Source organism: Erithacus rubecula (genome assembly GCF_903797595.1).
Source record: "Erithacus rubecula genome assembly, chromosome: 5".
NCBI lineage: Eukaryota > Metazoa > Chordata > Aves > Passeriformes > Muscicapidae > Erithacus > Erithacus rubecula.
The window spans coordinates 4,319,215-4,335,403 of NC_136687.1; the positions used below are offsets into that span (position 1 = coordinate 4,319,215).

The 16,189-nt window shown below is 42.0% G+C and overlaps 1 protein-coding gene across 3 annotated transcripts in view; it reads left to right on the plus strand.

Annotated features, from left to right (window-relative positions):
• Window positions 1–1,534: 1,534 nt before the first annotated feature.
• LOC306802188 (charged multivesicular body protein 3) overlaps window positions 1,535–16,189 on the plus strand; it is a 34,344-nt gene continuing 19,689 nt past the window's right edge. Inside the window, exons 1-3 of one of the 3 annotated variants that reach the window (XM_079306047.1) lie at window positions 1,535–2,491; window positions 4,571–4,710; window positions 14,060–14,175. In XM_079306047.1, coding sequence (XP_079162173.1) covers window positions 2,266–2,491; window positions 4,571–4,710; window positions 14,060–14,175 — 482 coding nt within the window. In that variant the 5' untranslated portion in view covers window positions 1,535–2,265. The other 2 variants (XM_079306048.1, XM_079306050.1) reach the window with 2 other exon arrangements.

Below are 16,189 nucleotides of genomic sequence, written 5' to 3' on the forward strand. Positions count from 1 at the left end.
TACTTCCCTGAAACGACTCCGGGGCTTTGAGTTCTGGCAGATGATTGGCTTTGTCTCTGCAGGGGCCTCATTTAGCTCAGCCCATGAGCACTCGGAAATGACACGCTGGTGACAGCCTCCCCAGCAGTCGGTGTTGCAAATAGTTCAGCTGTGAGCGTAGAGGAGTAATTGTTGTGAGGTGCCTTCCTGCCGGGAGAAGCGAGGGCACCCCGAAGAAATTACAGGGGAGAAGCAAAGGAATCTACTGGAGTAGGGTCTGAGCTGCTCATGTAAAACAAACAACCCAAACCAAACAAAAAACCCCACCCCAACTCAACAGTGTTTTGTAACTAAAGTTAAATATACAAAGTTCTTCTTCAAACTCCCACCCATTTTTCACACGGGTGGGAGTTACTTCACACTCACTTGAAACAAAAGGTAGAGAAATCAAGCAACTTGTTGTGACAAAATAAACGGGACTTCACAAATCTAGTAAAGTTCTTGGGGCACTTCAGAGCTCAGAGCCTGCCTGAGGCGCTCTGACAGGTGATGGGAAATGTGTGTTTTATTGACTGTCCCCTTGCTCCACCAGCTGCAGGCACAAAGCCACTCCCTTGGTTTTTGCCAAGGGCAAAGGATTCATCTAACCGATGCTTTGCCACCTGCTCATTAGGAGATGGGCCCCGGCTTAGGCGGGGGAAGTTTCTCAGGCTGCAGTGGCTGTGAAGGAGAGAAGAGCACTTGGCCCAGCTCTGTGAGCCCCTCCACCGGGCTGTGCCTCCGGGGCTTGCTGCAAACCCAGTGCAGGTGCTGAATCCCTTTGCATTTAACAGAGCAGCACCAGCTGATCAAAGGTGTGCAGTCCACTTTTATATTTTCGAGATAAAAATGTTGAAGAATGAAGTTGTATATGACAAGTGGAAGGGCACAACATTTACCAGCCTATAAAGTCTTTGAGAGTAGCTACATCATCAATCCCTCCACTTTTCCCCTTTCAAGACCAAAATGAGCCCATTCCTGAAGAACACAGTGTCATGATTTTTATTCTGGAAGAGGCTGTGTTGGCCGTGTCATACAATCGGCTGAACCTGGGTTGCTGAGTTTTTTTTTTTTTTTCCTTTTTAAATCATATCAGCACACCGAGAAACCTGTAAATGTGTTTTAACGGCTCTAAGGAGTACAGTGATTTAAATGTTTTCTTCCAGATCAATATTATTGTGCCTTTTTGAAAATTGATAGTACAGAATTACAGCGTGTACACTCTGGGGGGTTCTCAGTGTTTTTAAAATTAAGCTGTGCTATTTTTGTGCTCATCTGTATGAGCTGCCAATTTTCATGCAAATTATGGATTCTTAAAATAACTGAATATACAGAAGCACTGTTGAATTTCCTTCAGAGGAGAGCCTTCATCTCAACGCAGCAGCTTGATTTTAGTACATTTTTAGTAGGTTAAATTGTAGCTTTGAAGGCCAACGGTTCTTGTACAGCCTGGGATGGTTCTTCCAGGATCCGCTTCAGTGGGGATCCATGCTGCTATCCGAAATGTGAGCACAGACCCAACTTTAAACCCTTGTCCGAGTCGGGGTGCAGCTCACGCTTGCCTTTGGCTGTCGCTTTGGCACAGGCTCTCAGCGCTCGATGCGAAGCTGCAGAGCCCGACCCGTGCAGATGAATCTCACTGTGGAATTTGCTTTGGCGCCAGCCAAGGGCTGGGAGCGGGGCTGGCGTGCGGAATGAGGAGCGGAGGGATCATCGCTACACCACAGCCCGAATCCAAACAGTGTCCACTAAGCTGCCCTGAAACTGCCCGAACAGATCGGCCCTGCAAATACCGGCCCCCAGTTCTGGCTCTGTAAATATTTTTCTTTTCATGAAAAGCGTCGGCCGAGTCGGATCCTGCCCTCTCCCTCCCCGATATCCGAGTTTTTTCTATATTATTTTTCTCGCAGCAAGCGCAGCCGCAGGGTCTAAAGTTGCAGCCGGGAGCAGGGACGCGACCGCCCCCGAGCCCGGCGATGCGGGGTCGGGCCGCAATGCTGAATCACGGCGGGGGGAAGGAGAAGGGGAAGAAGGGGAAGGGGAAAAGGGGAAGGGGAAAAGGGGAAAAAGGGGCAGGGGGGCGGTGCCGGCTGCTCACGTCACTGTTATGTCTCCGCGGCTCCGCCGGGGCGGGGACAGCGCCAGCGGCGGGCGGGAGGCGGGGGGGCCGCGGCCCCGCTCCCCTGACAGCCCCCGCTCCCCTCCCTCGCTGCCCAGCCCGGCCTCCGGCTCGGCGCTCCCGGGAAGATGTGGGTGAAGCTGTGCTGTTTGCTGCTCTACTTCCTGGCGCTCTTCGTGCTGGCCCGGGTGTTCGAGGCCGTGGCGTGGTACGAGAGCGGCTTCCTCGCCACGCAGCTGGTGGACCCGGTGGCGCTGAGCTTCAGGAAGCTGCGGACCATCCTGGAGTGCCGCGGGCTGGGGCACTCGGGGCTGCCCGAGAAGAAGGATGTGCGGGAGCTGGTGGAGAAGTCAGGTACGCGGAGCTTTCCCGTGACCCGGGGGGACGGACGGAGGTCGGTGCCCGGCCACCCCCGCCTGGGCTCCGGCCGCCCTTGGATGGAGGCGCGGGCGCTGCTTCCCTTCGCAGGGCGGGTTTGGGGAGCGAGCTGGCTCCCCCAGCGAGGGGATCCTTGGGGGGAGCCCGGGCACCTCGGGGGGTTCGGTCAGAGCCCGGCGGCGATGTGAGCCCGAGCGGAGTGAAAGGCCTGCTCTGGACGGGGCACCAGCGGCGGCCCTTCCCTCCCCTCCCCTGGCCCGGGAGTTCCGCTGCGGGCGGTCGGGTCAGTGCGGGTGGCACAGATGGGACCGAATGTCGTCTGCCGTGACAAACGAGGAGAGACTCCGAATAGCTGCAGTAGGCTACTGTTTACAGCTGGGGCCAGCTTGTTCCCGTGCAGTCCCTCCCGTTTGCTGGGTTTTTCACAGGTACGGTTATCAAGATGGGCCCCAAGGAAAGCGATGATTTCATAGCTGAGGAGCAGAAGGGATGGGTACCCAGGGTTGAGATGGTTTTATACAAGGGGAACAGAACTAGTTCCTGCGTACAAAAAACAGCTTGGAAAAGGCAGGGGGCATTTTGGAAGTAAGGAGAGCCAGGTGAAGGAGATGGAGACTGCTCGGGGCTGCTGAATAGCGAGGGGAGAAGAGCAGTGGAGATGTAAGAATGGCAGAAGTGTCCTGGAAGTAAGGATGCTGCCTGGAGCAGCTGGAGGGAGCTGGCCCCAAGGACTAGGAGATGGGGCTGATGTAATAGCTATAGTGCCAGCCAAGCAGGAAAATGTGAGTAGCTGCTTTTAAATCAGTGATGGAAGGGCTGGTGATCCAGGAGAGAGAGAAATCCCAGCAATCGGGTTAGGTAGTGAGGGTCTCATGTCTGGACAGGAGGGAGAAGGATGTAGTGCCTGCCATAAAACCTTAAAAATGCTGGTTTAAATAATTTATATTAACCTTGGGCATTTAAATCTAATTTGCTGTTAATGTTCATTGTTTATTTATGTTTTTATGTTGTTTATTGGCTTTGCTGCTCCAGCAGTAAAAAGCATTAGGCACTTTCACTTTTGTTTCCAATCAGTTTCACTCCTTGGCTGTCAGGTACTTTCATGATGTCATGATGTTTGGGTTGCATATGCTTCAGGGAAGTGTTTAACTCCAAACAAACTGTATTAGCAACTTCTTCAAATGTCATGGAAACACTTCTCATACCAACAGGCTTTGCAGCATTTTTCTGTGGTTGCATTTTGGTTTGTGTTTTTTTTCCTCTAAATTTTATGAATATTTTTGCAAACCCCTCAAGGGTTTTTGCTGTTGCGCTTATTTTTATATTTTTAAGGAAACTGGTTTTGGACAAGACTTAATTTCTCAAAGCTTAGTAGATTACTTACTAGAATGCAGGTTGTCATTAACAGTGTTTGTAATGATTGTGAAACAAAACACGAGAAGGAAATGAGATTACGAAGGAAACATAATCAGATGATTTTACTGTGAGCTCTTTACGTCGCTGCATTTGGAGTTCATGGGAACTTTTCCCAACTGTGCAAACAAAAGCCAACAGCAAAATTATTCTGCCTGAGATTTTTACTAGCAACAGGACCAAAAACACGGGGTTTTGGTCGAGAATTAATGATTGAAATTTGGAAGTCTGTTTGAATTATCAGTGTTAAGAAATTGCTTGCTGCAAAATTGCAATCCTGTGAAACGAAAGCAAAGATGTATCGACTAAAATTGCTCTCAGCCACTGAATGTTGTTATTTGCAGAGAATGAGCCTTAGAAGATGTTATTTGACTCTTTTGTGTGCTCGTGCATGTGTGGTGCATCTGTGTAATCAGAAACAGAGCATTTATGTCTTCTGTGGTCTGACTGAAGTCAAATTGTTCACAGTCACATCACCAGAGATAGAATTATAGTAGCAACTTAAAGTTTAGCTACCTTTGTACTGAAAAGGTTCTCCAAGCAACCTTGCAAATATGGTTGGTTAAACTGTTACTAGAATTCCTGAAGTAATCTTTCTCCAGTGCCATTTTAATTGAATTTCTCCAATTGTCTCTTTTTAAGGAGACCTCATGGAAGGTGAGCTTTATTCAGCTCTCAAGGAGGAAGAGGCCTCTGAATCAGTTTCCAGTACAAACTTCAGTGGTGAAATGCACTTCTATGAGCTTGTAGAAGACACAAAAGATGGGATCTGGCTGGTACAGGTATATAAATTTGACTGGTTTTTTAATATATATTTATCACACCCAAAATGTGTTTCAAAGGAGGAGTTTATGAGGGTAGTTAACTAGCTGTAAAAATGTATAACAGAGAGAGATGGTGATAAACTTCACCTGGGAGATGAGAAATAGAGGAATAAAATGGGAAAAGCTGGAACTGCCAGAGTTCCTATACAAACAGGAAGAAAAAAATAAATAAACTTGTTATTCTTTGGATTGCTTTTTGAAAAGCAGGCATTTTAAAACCAGAAATCAAGCAGAGCAGCACACACTGAAGTACACAGACTATGCAAGTCCTTGGCCCTGGGTTTGTAAGAGCCTTGCAATGTGTGAAGTAGGTGCATTAGTGCAGATTCTCCCAGCTGGCACAGGCTCCTGGTGCTGCTCTTCCTTTTGGTTGCATTACATGCTCAGACCCAAACAGTTTTAAGTTTCTGCTTGTCTAAGGGGCTTAGAGCACTTGTAAAATCTCTGTTGGCTCTTCACAAAGGCAGGAAGAATCTCAGTCTGCCAATTTCCTGGGCTAGCAGGCTGCTTCTACAACATATTCCAGTGGCTCAAAGTTAACATTCTCCCAAACCTTTTGTGGCTGGCAATTTTACAGTCTGTTTTCCCAGGGCTGCATGAGAACAAGAGATTATTTAGGAAAATAAAAACAGATTTTTCCCAATAAGATTCTGAAGCAATTAATCATCATTCCTGAGAACATAAGTAACCTAGACCAAAATGTAGAAATTATTTTTCTGTGTCAACTTCTCTGTTGATAAGAGGGATAAAGGCATAAGTTTCCTTCTAACAGCCACATCAGGTGAATTCCCCACCAGGCAATTAATTGTCCCATTGACAGCTCCTACCTGGTTTGTCTGGTCTCACTTCATGTTTTCTATTTAACAGGAAGTCATTAAATCTTCATAATCTGTTTATTAGACCTATGCTGTCACCACATCAGATCTCACCCCAAAATAGACAAGAGGACAGATACCTTCAGACTCAGAATGGCATTTGTGTTTTGGGAAAGATATGTTTGCAGTTTATTGAATCCAAGTTTAGGGTTTAAATCATACAGGAGGGTATTATTCAAGCAGAGAGAGAGTGTTGAAAGGCAGTTTACATGTCCCCAAGCTAGTTGACAAATACAAGCATGAATATCTGTGAAAAACCTTCCCTTCTTCCCATGCAGCTCAAAAGGGTGAAATATGATAGTTCTCTGTTGTCTCTTGCTTGCAGAATTTTACTTGTAATGTATTTTCCACTGCCATCCTAATAGCAGGTCAGATAGGCTGTGTTTTGATATCTCCAGTGCAATGAATGTTGTCATCATTCTGGGAATATTTGCACAGCTATTCAGCTGGTCACAATAGCTGTGGGGAAAAAAAATTAGTGGAATTTACTGAATAATTTACTTGCTGAACACTATTTGTCTGTTTCTCTTCAATAAAAACCACAAGAGATGTCGAATTTCTATTTTTCATTCTTGCTTTTTGGGTTTTCATCACTTTGAGTTTTCATTTGCTCCTTTCCCCAGCACAACTCCTGTCTGGATCACTCCTTTCACAGGTTTTCCCACACTCTTTTCTTAGACCTCATCCCTGTAGAGTGGTCTTTACCTTCACTTCCCAATTCTAACTCTTGATTCCCTCCCTTGCCCATCCTCCTTTGCCATTAGGAATCCTGTGGAAACTTTCCAGCTAATTACCCAGCTCGATGCTCGTGCAGGGGAACGAGGATTCCTCATGGGTGGTTTGGTGACAAGGGCAAGGTCAGAGATTCCCCTGCTCTGTTGCTGCTGGCAGGGAAGCAGAAAGGATCTCCAGATCCTTTTCAGTATCCTGAGCCCTGAATCCCTGTTCTTTGAGGGCTGCTGCAAAGAGCAGAGGGAGAGGAGCATTTCTGCCTCAGCTGGCACTGTGCTGTCACTTGACTTAAACACTTCATGATATATGAGAGGACTGAGACTTTGAAGATGATTTTTATTTTCCAGTGCATATAAATGAAATTTTTGGTGTTATATGGGCTGGGAATGTGATAGCCATCACTGTCTGCAGAGAATCAGAGGACAAAAGTGAAAACAATTACTATTTCTTGGTATGTTTGACAAAAATTGAGGTGTGAATTTATCATTTAGAGTCAGCAAGATGAATTCCTTGAGGAAATTCCAAGTCAATACACAAGGAATCAGTGTTTTGTGGCTTTGTTTCTTTGTTTTCTGGAAATCCACATGCAAAGAAAGCATCCAGGTCCAGTGGTAATTTGTTTACCAGTGTAGCTGTTCACAGCTCCTGTGTGGTGCTTCCATAGAGCCACAAACAGCAGCATGTTCTTTCTCCTATTAGCTCATGATCTCATCACCTTTCCTTTTATGCCATTCTTCTTGCTTGCCAGCTGCTGCTGTGCACTTCTTCTGGCAAGGAGGGTGACTGCTAGTTTCTGGAGCTGCTTCTCTTGTTGGTTAGGGGAGTTATCTGTAATGTTCTTACTTTTCCAGGCTCTGGTTAGTCTCTAGAAGCCTGTCACATCCAACAGTATCGTAGTCATTACAGCTTTTGAAAATGATAAAAATCCTCTTTGAAAGAAGTTAAAATCTAAATGAATGCATTATTTTATTTTTAAAAGTCTCTGCTACAACATAGTGGCAGAGAGAAGTAAAGGGAACTTCTTGGCATTGAAGTACAAGGACAGACAGTTTGATTGTGTCTGATAAAGCTGCAAAGGCTATTATTATGGATATAAAATTCTGCAGTCTATTCTGCATCTCACTTTCTAGTTCAAGTGGTATAGTCACAGGGCAAGGGATGTGCCTACAGCATTTTGGCAGTGATAATTTGTTTGTTCTTTCTTTTGCTTGCATGTAGGATGAGGGATTTTCATATTTATTTGCCTTCTGAATTTTGCCAGGTGATCAGCTGTTCTTGCTAAAAAAAAACAAACAAAGCAGACACACTCAATTCTTTCAAAATACATAATTCAGTATTTATGTCTTTTCCAATAGCCCTTCAGGATCATTTACCATGGGATACCTGATTTTAAGTTTCAGTTTTCTTCTTGAGAGGCTTCATATCCAGTCAAGAGTGCAGAATACCATCAGCTGGAATGTAATAGTCCTTGTACTGCCTGTGTGTCTGTGTTAACTCATTGCAGAAGCTCATTTATTCTCAGTCTCTGACTTAACTGACAGCATAACTTACTGTCCAGATCAGTGCATAGGTCACCTCCCCTTCTTGGAGAAACCACACGTAATTTTGAGGTTGTTAATTTTTGCATGCTGTGATGGATGTGGTCTTTGCCTATTTTGATTTGATTTCTCACAATCTTTCTCAGAAAATAAGGCAAAAAACCTCCAGATATCTTCAGTCCATATGGGTGGATTCTGAATGAGTTGTGAATTCTTAGGAAAGAGAGTGGAAATTCAGTTCCATTAACACATTGTCAAGTAATAAACAGAAAGTGAGATGTCTCAGAGCTAATAGAATTCAGACATTATTGTAGAAACTTATTGACATTATCTGGAATAAGTGAGCTTTTTTCCAAGCTTCTAATAAGTAAATTACCAGTCCATTTATAATTAATTTTATTTTTACTTCTGTTTTATATATAGAAGCAGAGTTTGCAGCATAGTTGTTCATAAAAATGGGTTCTAGGAGTAGAGTTTTTCGAACCTTTTTGTCTTTGTGCATCCCTAAAAATCTTCTAGGGCATGTATGGAATCTTTACAGTGGTACAGAGTTCCTCTGCTCATATACCCTCTGCAGGCACTGTGGGGGAGTTCATGGGTGTCTTGAATTGGGAACCACTGAACCAAACAGACAATTATCACGTTCATACAACTTTACCAGTTCATGAAATGAGTTAGAAATCAGTTTTGCCAAAGGCAAAACTACACAGGTTTTTTTCCAATTCAAATGTCTGTATTCCTTATGTGGAGTGACTTGCTGAGGCTGGATGAGAGAGCTGGCTGGATATGTGTGTGTGCAGCAGAAAAGGTGTCTCTTAATGGGTTTTGTTCTTCCTCATGATGTGAAGTCTGTCACAGTGCCCTGGTGCCCAGAGTTGAGGAGCACTTGGAGTCGTTGTCTTTGTGGCTGAGCTGTAAAACCAAGTTGTGACTATTACTGTGTGTTTTAGATTGTGTGCTCTTGGTATGAGCAGGCATGCCTGACACTTGCTGCTAGAATTGGTTAAAATAATGAGAGCTGGAGCACATGAGGTGTTTGTTCTGCTTTTGCCCCTCTCTGACTCATTGTCATGCCTTGTGATACTCGAACACTTTTAGTTGTGAGCGAGCTTCAAAACCTACTGAGAACAAATCTTGTTCCTGTGACCTGCTTTGAGATCTCTGTGTACCTGTCTGAAAGAAATTAAACAAAATCTGATTTAAATGTACAGAAAACAGGATAATGCTCAAGTGAGGTCATTATCATATCATGCTCAAGTACTTCAGTGGTACCAGAAAAAGAGTCTGTCTTTGCATATTGCACTGCTGCAGCAAACTCTAACATCAGCTGTGCTTTCTCAAGCCTCTTCAATTTCAGTCATAATTTTACTTGTATTTTAAATATCTATGTTTCATAAATTAATCTTAAAAATGCTTAATGATACTTGGAAATTAAGGAGCAGCTGGATCTGTGATGGTTATAAAGTAGCTATTGCAATATTGATGCACTTACCCAATACACTTTGGGCTTGGATTAGGCAAGAGAGGAAAAGTGCCTTGCTGATTTAGTCCTATTTTATCAAGTGTTTGTATCTTTCTGGTTCTGGGATATTTACTCTAAAAGTCTGTTCTTTAATATAACGACTGTGAGTACTTTAACATATAGATCAAAATAATGCCATTTTTCTAATTTACTGACTTCTCTAATTGCTTTCTTGATTGAACTCTTTGGGGGTAATTCTGTGTAATTCAATGTCATGAGAACTCTTCCAGTGCAAAAGCTCCCTTATTAAATTATCTTTTGAAATCATCAGGATCTCAGCATTTTCAGTATTGCAGAGATGGTAATTCAGACCCTGCAGTCAGAGCCAATCCTCTGGCTGGGGTTAGGTGTGGTTTAGGGAGCAAATCCATTCTGTGATGTGAAGTTGTTAAATAGCAGGGTTACTGTGATCCTATTGGATTCCCTTAGCCCATTAAGATGATTAATGGATTAATTGAGTTACCCTCATTGTCTTACTTGTCACTCTGACATGTGATATGTCACAAATAGTGAACATAGCTAATAGTAAGCAAAGCTGAGAGGGTTTGTGCTTCTCCACACATGGTGTTTGTTTCCTGTCTGTGTTAGCTGATCTCCTAAAAGGTGAGATCACCTATGAGTGACATCTCCTATGAGCTTGGGCTTTATTTCTGTAACATTAAACAGAGTGGAAGATTCAAAGGGACCTTTTTGATGAGCTAGTTCAGCTTTCTGCTAGACTATAGAATATGTGTTTAGAAAATATTTTGCTGTTTCTCTTACACTGTAGTTGTTCAAATACTCCTGTTGACTGTTTTCTTCTTGGAAATGTGTGTCTGACTTCTGCCTTGGGTGTATTCAGGGCTAATTTGTTCCTATTGGGCATAAATTGACATTGCCCTTTAGTTTCACTGAGTCCTGATGTCAACCACAGTCCTCCCAGTAAGTGAGGTCAGTCAACCAGTTTGTTTTGTCAGGTCTAATATATCCTGGGCTTTGCTTGTTTTGCAGCCAGTCAATATTGATGGCTCATGTTTTCTTGTGGTGCAACTGATAGCCCCAAGCATTTACTCCCATTGCTGTTTCTAACTGATGAACTCCCCAAGTGTTCTGTTCATTACTGAATTCAATTTCATGTGTGACACTCTGCATTACAAGATTTGTGCAGCTCTTCCTGCATGGCTTTTTAATCCTCTTTGCCACATAGATGTGCTTCCCAGTTTTATGTCTTCTGCAAATGGCTTTGGGAGACTTCAGGCTCCCATAGGAAGGGCTTTAATGGGAATATATGCTGAACTGAGCTCTAAGGTAAATCTATTAAGAAGTCTGTTAGCACCTTTCTGGCATTTTGATGTCTTTTTGCTGTAGCCAATTTCTTGCTCATTTTAAAACTTCCTCTTTTTTTTTCACTCACTGTAAAAGCCTATCTGTAGCTCTCATGTAAATTTTCCATATGGCATAATACATGATACACTACCAAACTACAAACAAGGTGTAACATTCCCTTTTTCTCTTGAAACTCAGTTCTTTTCCTTCAGGGAAAGTTCCTCTCAATCAGGAATGATACATCTTTAATAATTGCATGCTGGAAAGAGGTGGAAAATGCAACTGTCTCTGCACCACTAAAACTTTTTACAATTTTGCATCCTATTGATGCTATCCAACTGCTGGATTTTTTTTTATTTGCTTTTAAATATAGCTACAAACTTGTTACTGTCCTGTCAAAATGGGAATTGGTCTGACAGGGGTTTGCAAGAAATTTTCACAAGTTCACCTGTGATCCTGTGTGCTAGTTCTAGGATGGAAATATCCTGCTTTCTCTGATTTAAGTGCATTAAATTATTTGAGTTCTGCTTTCCCCTTCAGGTGATGTCGTTTCTTCCCATAAATTTGCTAACTGGTCCATGGCCAGCCACCCCCCCTTCACTGAAAACTGAGTCACAGTATTAATTTAACTTTTAAAATAAAATTATCTTACATTTCTATCCTATCTTCATTGTTTGGTGATCCTGCTGTTTCTCCCCCTGTTCTTTTCTTATTCATATGACTGAAAAGCCTTTTGGTACAACTTGTAATAGTCTTTATATGGTCTAACTTGAATAGCTCATTTTTCCTTGCTTTTTTTTTTCCTTGCATATCTTTCTTTGATAGCTCTTCCTTTTGACCTTTTTTTCAATCCTTGTAGATTGTCAAACTATTTCTAACCTCTCTTTGGAAGTGATTGCTAGGAAGAAGTGCAGGACTTGGTAATCTTTTTTTTTTTTTCCCTTCAAATATAAAATCCTGATAGGTTTAACACCATGGGTTTGAAGAACTTCCAGGCCTCTTCCACATACAAATTCCCAGTCTCCTCAGTCACACGTTTTTAAGCTAAATTTCTTATCAAAATTCACACTTCTTAAATAAAATCTGTTTCAAGTGTTTGCAGGGTATTTTTAATTTAAACTGAAGTGTATTTTGATTGCTTAACCTGAAGTGTTTTCTTGGACTCTCTCATGCACAGAGATGGTGACTGCTTTCCAAAATACAAAGACTTGCCTTGGCATAGTGAACTCCCAGTGCTCTAAGTGGGTGTTGTCTGCAAGGAGCAGCTGCAACAGACATGTTTATTTGGATTTTTTTCCATCATGACATAAAAAAGCATGAGCTTAAAATATTGTACAAAGCTTCAGTGTGCAAAACCATAGTAGGGTTCCTCTATGGAGTTACAAAATACAGACTGCTACTTAGGTCATTGTTCTTAAGTATAAATAATTTTCTCCAAGAGAAAAGACTTTTTCATAGGAAGTGAACTAAGCTGGTGTTAAAAATCCCACCAGTACAGGCAGGTGACAGTAAAATATAATGGTGACTGTATTTGCAACAAACTTTTGTCTTAACTCTTAAAATGAATGTTGTGGTGCCAGGCAGAAGAAACAGAGAACAGGATCTGTCCTCCTGCACACAACATTAACATTCTCTCATCACTGCTTCAGAGCATGCACAGAGAGTTTTGGAAGAAGCCAATTTCTGAGTAGTTGCACCAAAGAGTAATTCAGTCACCAAAGTTTTACTTCCATGCTTACTAATAAAACATAGTGGTTCCTTGCCATGTTGGATGCTTTTATCATGCCATAGTAGCTCTGAGGATATTCTGGCTTTAAGGCCTTTAGGAATTTGGTCTCCCTTGACTGAAGTGAATGAAAGGAAGAAGTTTAAAATATCCAAAGCTTTAGTCACATTGGATGATGTGAAGAGGCCTCAGTAACACAGCAGATTTCTCAGCTGGTTGTCTCAGTGCCTGATGGTTACATTTATCTAATCAAAAAGGCTTTTCTATGTGATGTGTGTGTTTTAAGAAAAACTTTGAAGGATTCTTACCTATATTTTTACCTCCAGTGTTATTTAAACATTTTGGGCTTTTGGAGGAATGGGAATGTAATCCGTGACTTCAGTTTGTTTCCCTATGTAGAACATTCTGCTTGGTGAATTCTTCTATTTTAAGATTCTGAGAGGCTGCTACTTTCCACAAAGCAGATAATATTTATGAGTCTCAAAGGCTGGACACACTTTCTAGGTTGAATCTCAGCATGTCCACAGAGAACTGTTAATCATGGTGACAGCCCAACTTCCAGGGGCAAGCTGACATTTGAGGTTATTAAGTCAGAAAACTATTGGGATAAGTTTAATGGCGGGTAAACAAATACCTAACAAATGAAAGTTTCAAGATTTAATTTAAAAATATATTTTAAGTGGCTGCCAGTAAGCCTGCAGAAGCATGTGAGGTGTTTCTAAAATAGAAAATGTGACGGCTTGTGGAATAGTGCATGATCAGTCATGTCATTCAAAATTACCTGTCAGCTGCAGGCAGGCAGGGTTTTCTTTTCCTTGTGGGTTTTTTTTTCCCCCTCCCTGTACAGTTCTAAGTCAGAGGATGAATGCTGCTTCTTTGTCATCTGTGTCAGCAGAAGCTTACAGTGAGGTAACCTGAAGTACAACTTTAATATACTGGGTTAGAACAAATTAAACCTTGGGATATATCACAGCAAGTGATGGTCCTGAAATGGCAGGTGGGACACTGGAGTTGGTGGAACAGTCACATAAAGTTGCAGTGAGTCACAGGCAAAACTGGAAGGAGTCAAGATTCTTAGACATTATCTGGGAGTTTAATCAGTTGTTTCCACTGCTCAGGAATGGCTGTTGGCAGTTTAATCTGGTACCAGGTACATGCATTCCCACTCATTCTCCTTGCTCTTAGACAGTGTTTCTTTGGTATATTGTAACTTCTGAGGGAGAATTGTAATAAAATGATGATCCCTTTTTTTATTTCAAAGAAGAGGAACCTGCTGTACCCCTCTCCTTTATCCCATTCTATGAACTGGTTAATGATAGTTTTGTTATTTTGCCAACGTTTTTGTTAACTGTCACTGACTTTAGTATCTTAATGTGTACTTAACATGATGATGCACTTCTTTCTCTCTGCAGAAACCACATTTCTGTCTTAGAACTTCACTCTCCAAAGACTTTTACCATGACTTCCAGTTGTACATTCATATTCCATGTCTTAAAAGAATGGGAAAGAGTATCAAGCATAACCAGCACTCTGTTTTTTTGATACTTGCTCTTTATTTCAGGAACCAAACTGTCTGTGATACTAAACTGCTATTTCCTTTTGGCAATAGGTCATAGCAAATGGCAGAAACCCACTGGTGGGTAAAGTCCACTGGGAGAAAATGGTGAAGAAAGTCTCAAGATTTGGAATACGTACTGGCACTTTTAACTGTTCCAGTGACCCCAGGTATATCCTTAAAGGATTATCCAAATCCCAAGAATATCTTAAGGCTCAGCTGTGTTCTAGCAGCAGGGCTTGCTGTGTTGTAAAAGTAGCTGTGACAGAGGGTGGCTTTATTCATGTTTTTATCTCTCCTAAAGTCTGCTCAGAATGCTCCATTACATTATTTATCAGCTCTGCAGCTTCCTAAAGCATCGTGTGGGAAATGCATGATTAGACTGTGGAGAACATAATACAGCAGTGGAGAGGAATGAATAGAATAGTTTGGCCTTCCAGTTCAGGCATTCAGGGAGAAGAACTGTGCTTGCTTAGGACAAAGCCAAATATATCAGTTTTAGACTTGTTATATCACCATCTGGATGGGGGAAGCTCAGGTTAGCATGAACCTTGCATACAGTGCCTGCCTCCCAGAATTACTGACAAATCCTGTTCCCTGACAAATGTGTGTTTATATATAAACTGGCACACACCCTTGGACAACACACAGTGTGCTGTGCAGGAGTCACTGTGTTTGCATATGATTCGAACAAGGAAGAAGAGCAGAGCCAAAGAAGCTATTAATAATTCTCTGCTGCTGTAAAAAGAGGCTTTTTTAAAACATTTTGTTGGAGGCGTTTGCTTTACATGACAGGAGACTTTGTCTAGAATTCCAGTGGCATATGTGGATACACACATCTTATACAGCTTAAGTCCTAAAAATCAGAAATCTCAGTGTTAATCATAAAAGGAAATTCTTAGGTTTTGTAGTGCTTATGCAAAATAATCTTGTATTTGAACATCTTAAAAATTTGGCAGTGTTTCTCTTTGCATAGCTCCTAAGTAGCCTTAATGTTCTGATCAAATGTTTTAAAATAATTCATTTTTTAAATACAAAAAACATTTTGTTGAGTAAACCCTTGTGAATAGTTTTCATCAGGTTGCAGCTGAAATTCAGAAGAATACTGCATGCTGCAGTAATCAGGATACCATTATTAGTAGGGTAATATCTTATGTCTCTTTCTAAAAATGCTACATTCAGATTCCTGGGAAGGGGAGTTGTAGTTGTGTAACTACATGTTGACAGACCCAAACCACAGAGGAGCTAGGTAGGATGGCATGTGAATGAGGCTGATGGTCCCAGTGTGCAGGGTTCTCAGAGATTGTGTGCCTGTTGGCTCTGTCATATTTTGATTATTAAAGCATGCCAGATATTTCCTTAAAGGAGGACTAGATAATTGGGTGTAGTGATGTTGGTAGGAAAGATGCATGAGAAAAAGGATCTTGTGAGTCATCAGTTTAATCTCAGAGTTACTGTGCTCTGGACCATGACTCAGGGTTCAGCCATGAAGAGCCTTTTCTTTTAGTTATGGATTTGGGGTTTATCCCATCTGCCTGGTAGACAGTGTGGATATTTTTTTATCCTAAATCATCCAGAACCATGTGTCTGCTTCCTACTTCACTGGTTTTGTGGCCAGCTCTCTCACCTCACCCCTTGGCCTGTCTGCATCCTGCCAAAATGGTCCCAGTAGGAAGTAGACACTTGTCAGCTTCATTAAAGCAGCTGCAAACAGACCAGTGACTGCTCAACTTCACCCCACAGTTGCTTGGCAAAACCAGGATGGAAGGAAGTACTGGGAAAGCTGTGGGATATTGAGTTACACTGGAGTGGTTTTCTTCTTGGCTGTAAGGCCAAGGAAAAGTAGCTTTTAATACTAAAGCTTTAAAGTAAAGAGTCAGCTTGTGTATTATTCAAATCCAGTTACAAAGCATAAATGGCTGCATGGCCTTGTTTACTTTAATGACTTGTGAAAATTAACACTATTCCTCTTCCTGTTTTATGAGTGCATATCTCTTTACAATATTCCTGTAAGATATAAACATACTGTAAGAATAAATATGCTTTCCCAGAGGATATTGGGTGTCCTTATTTCCTGCTATTATAAGGGTTCCCAGGTGCTCAGCATGTCTCATTTTTGGGCTTAGAATAGAAATGTGAGGATCAGTTCTGGGGTTATGAAACTGTAATCTAACCTACCGTTTT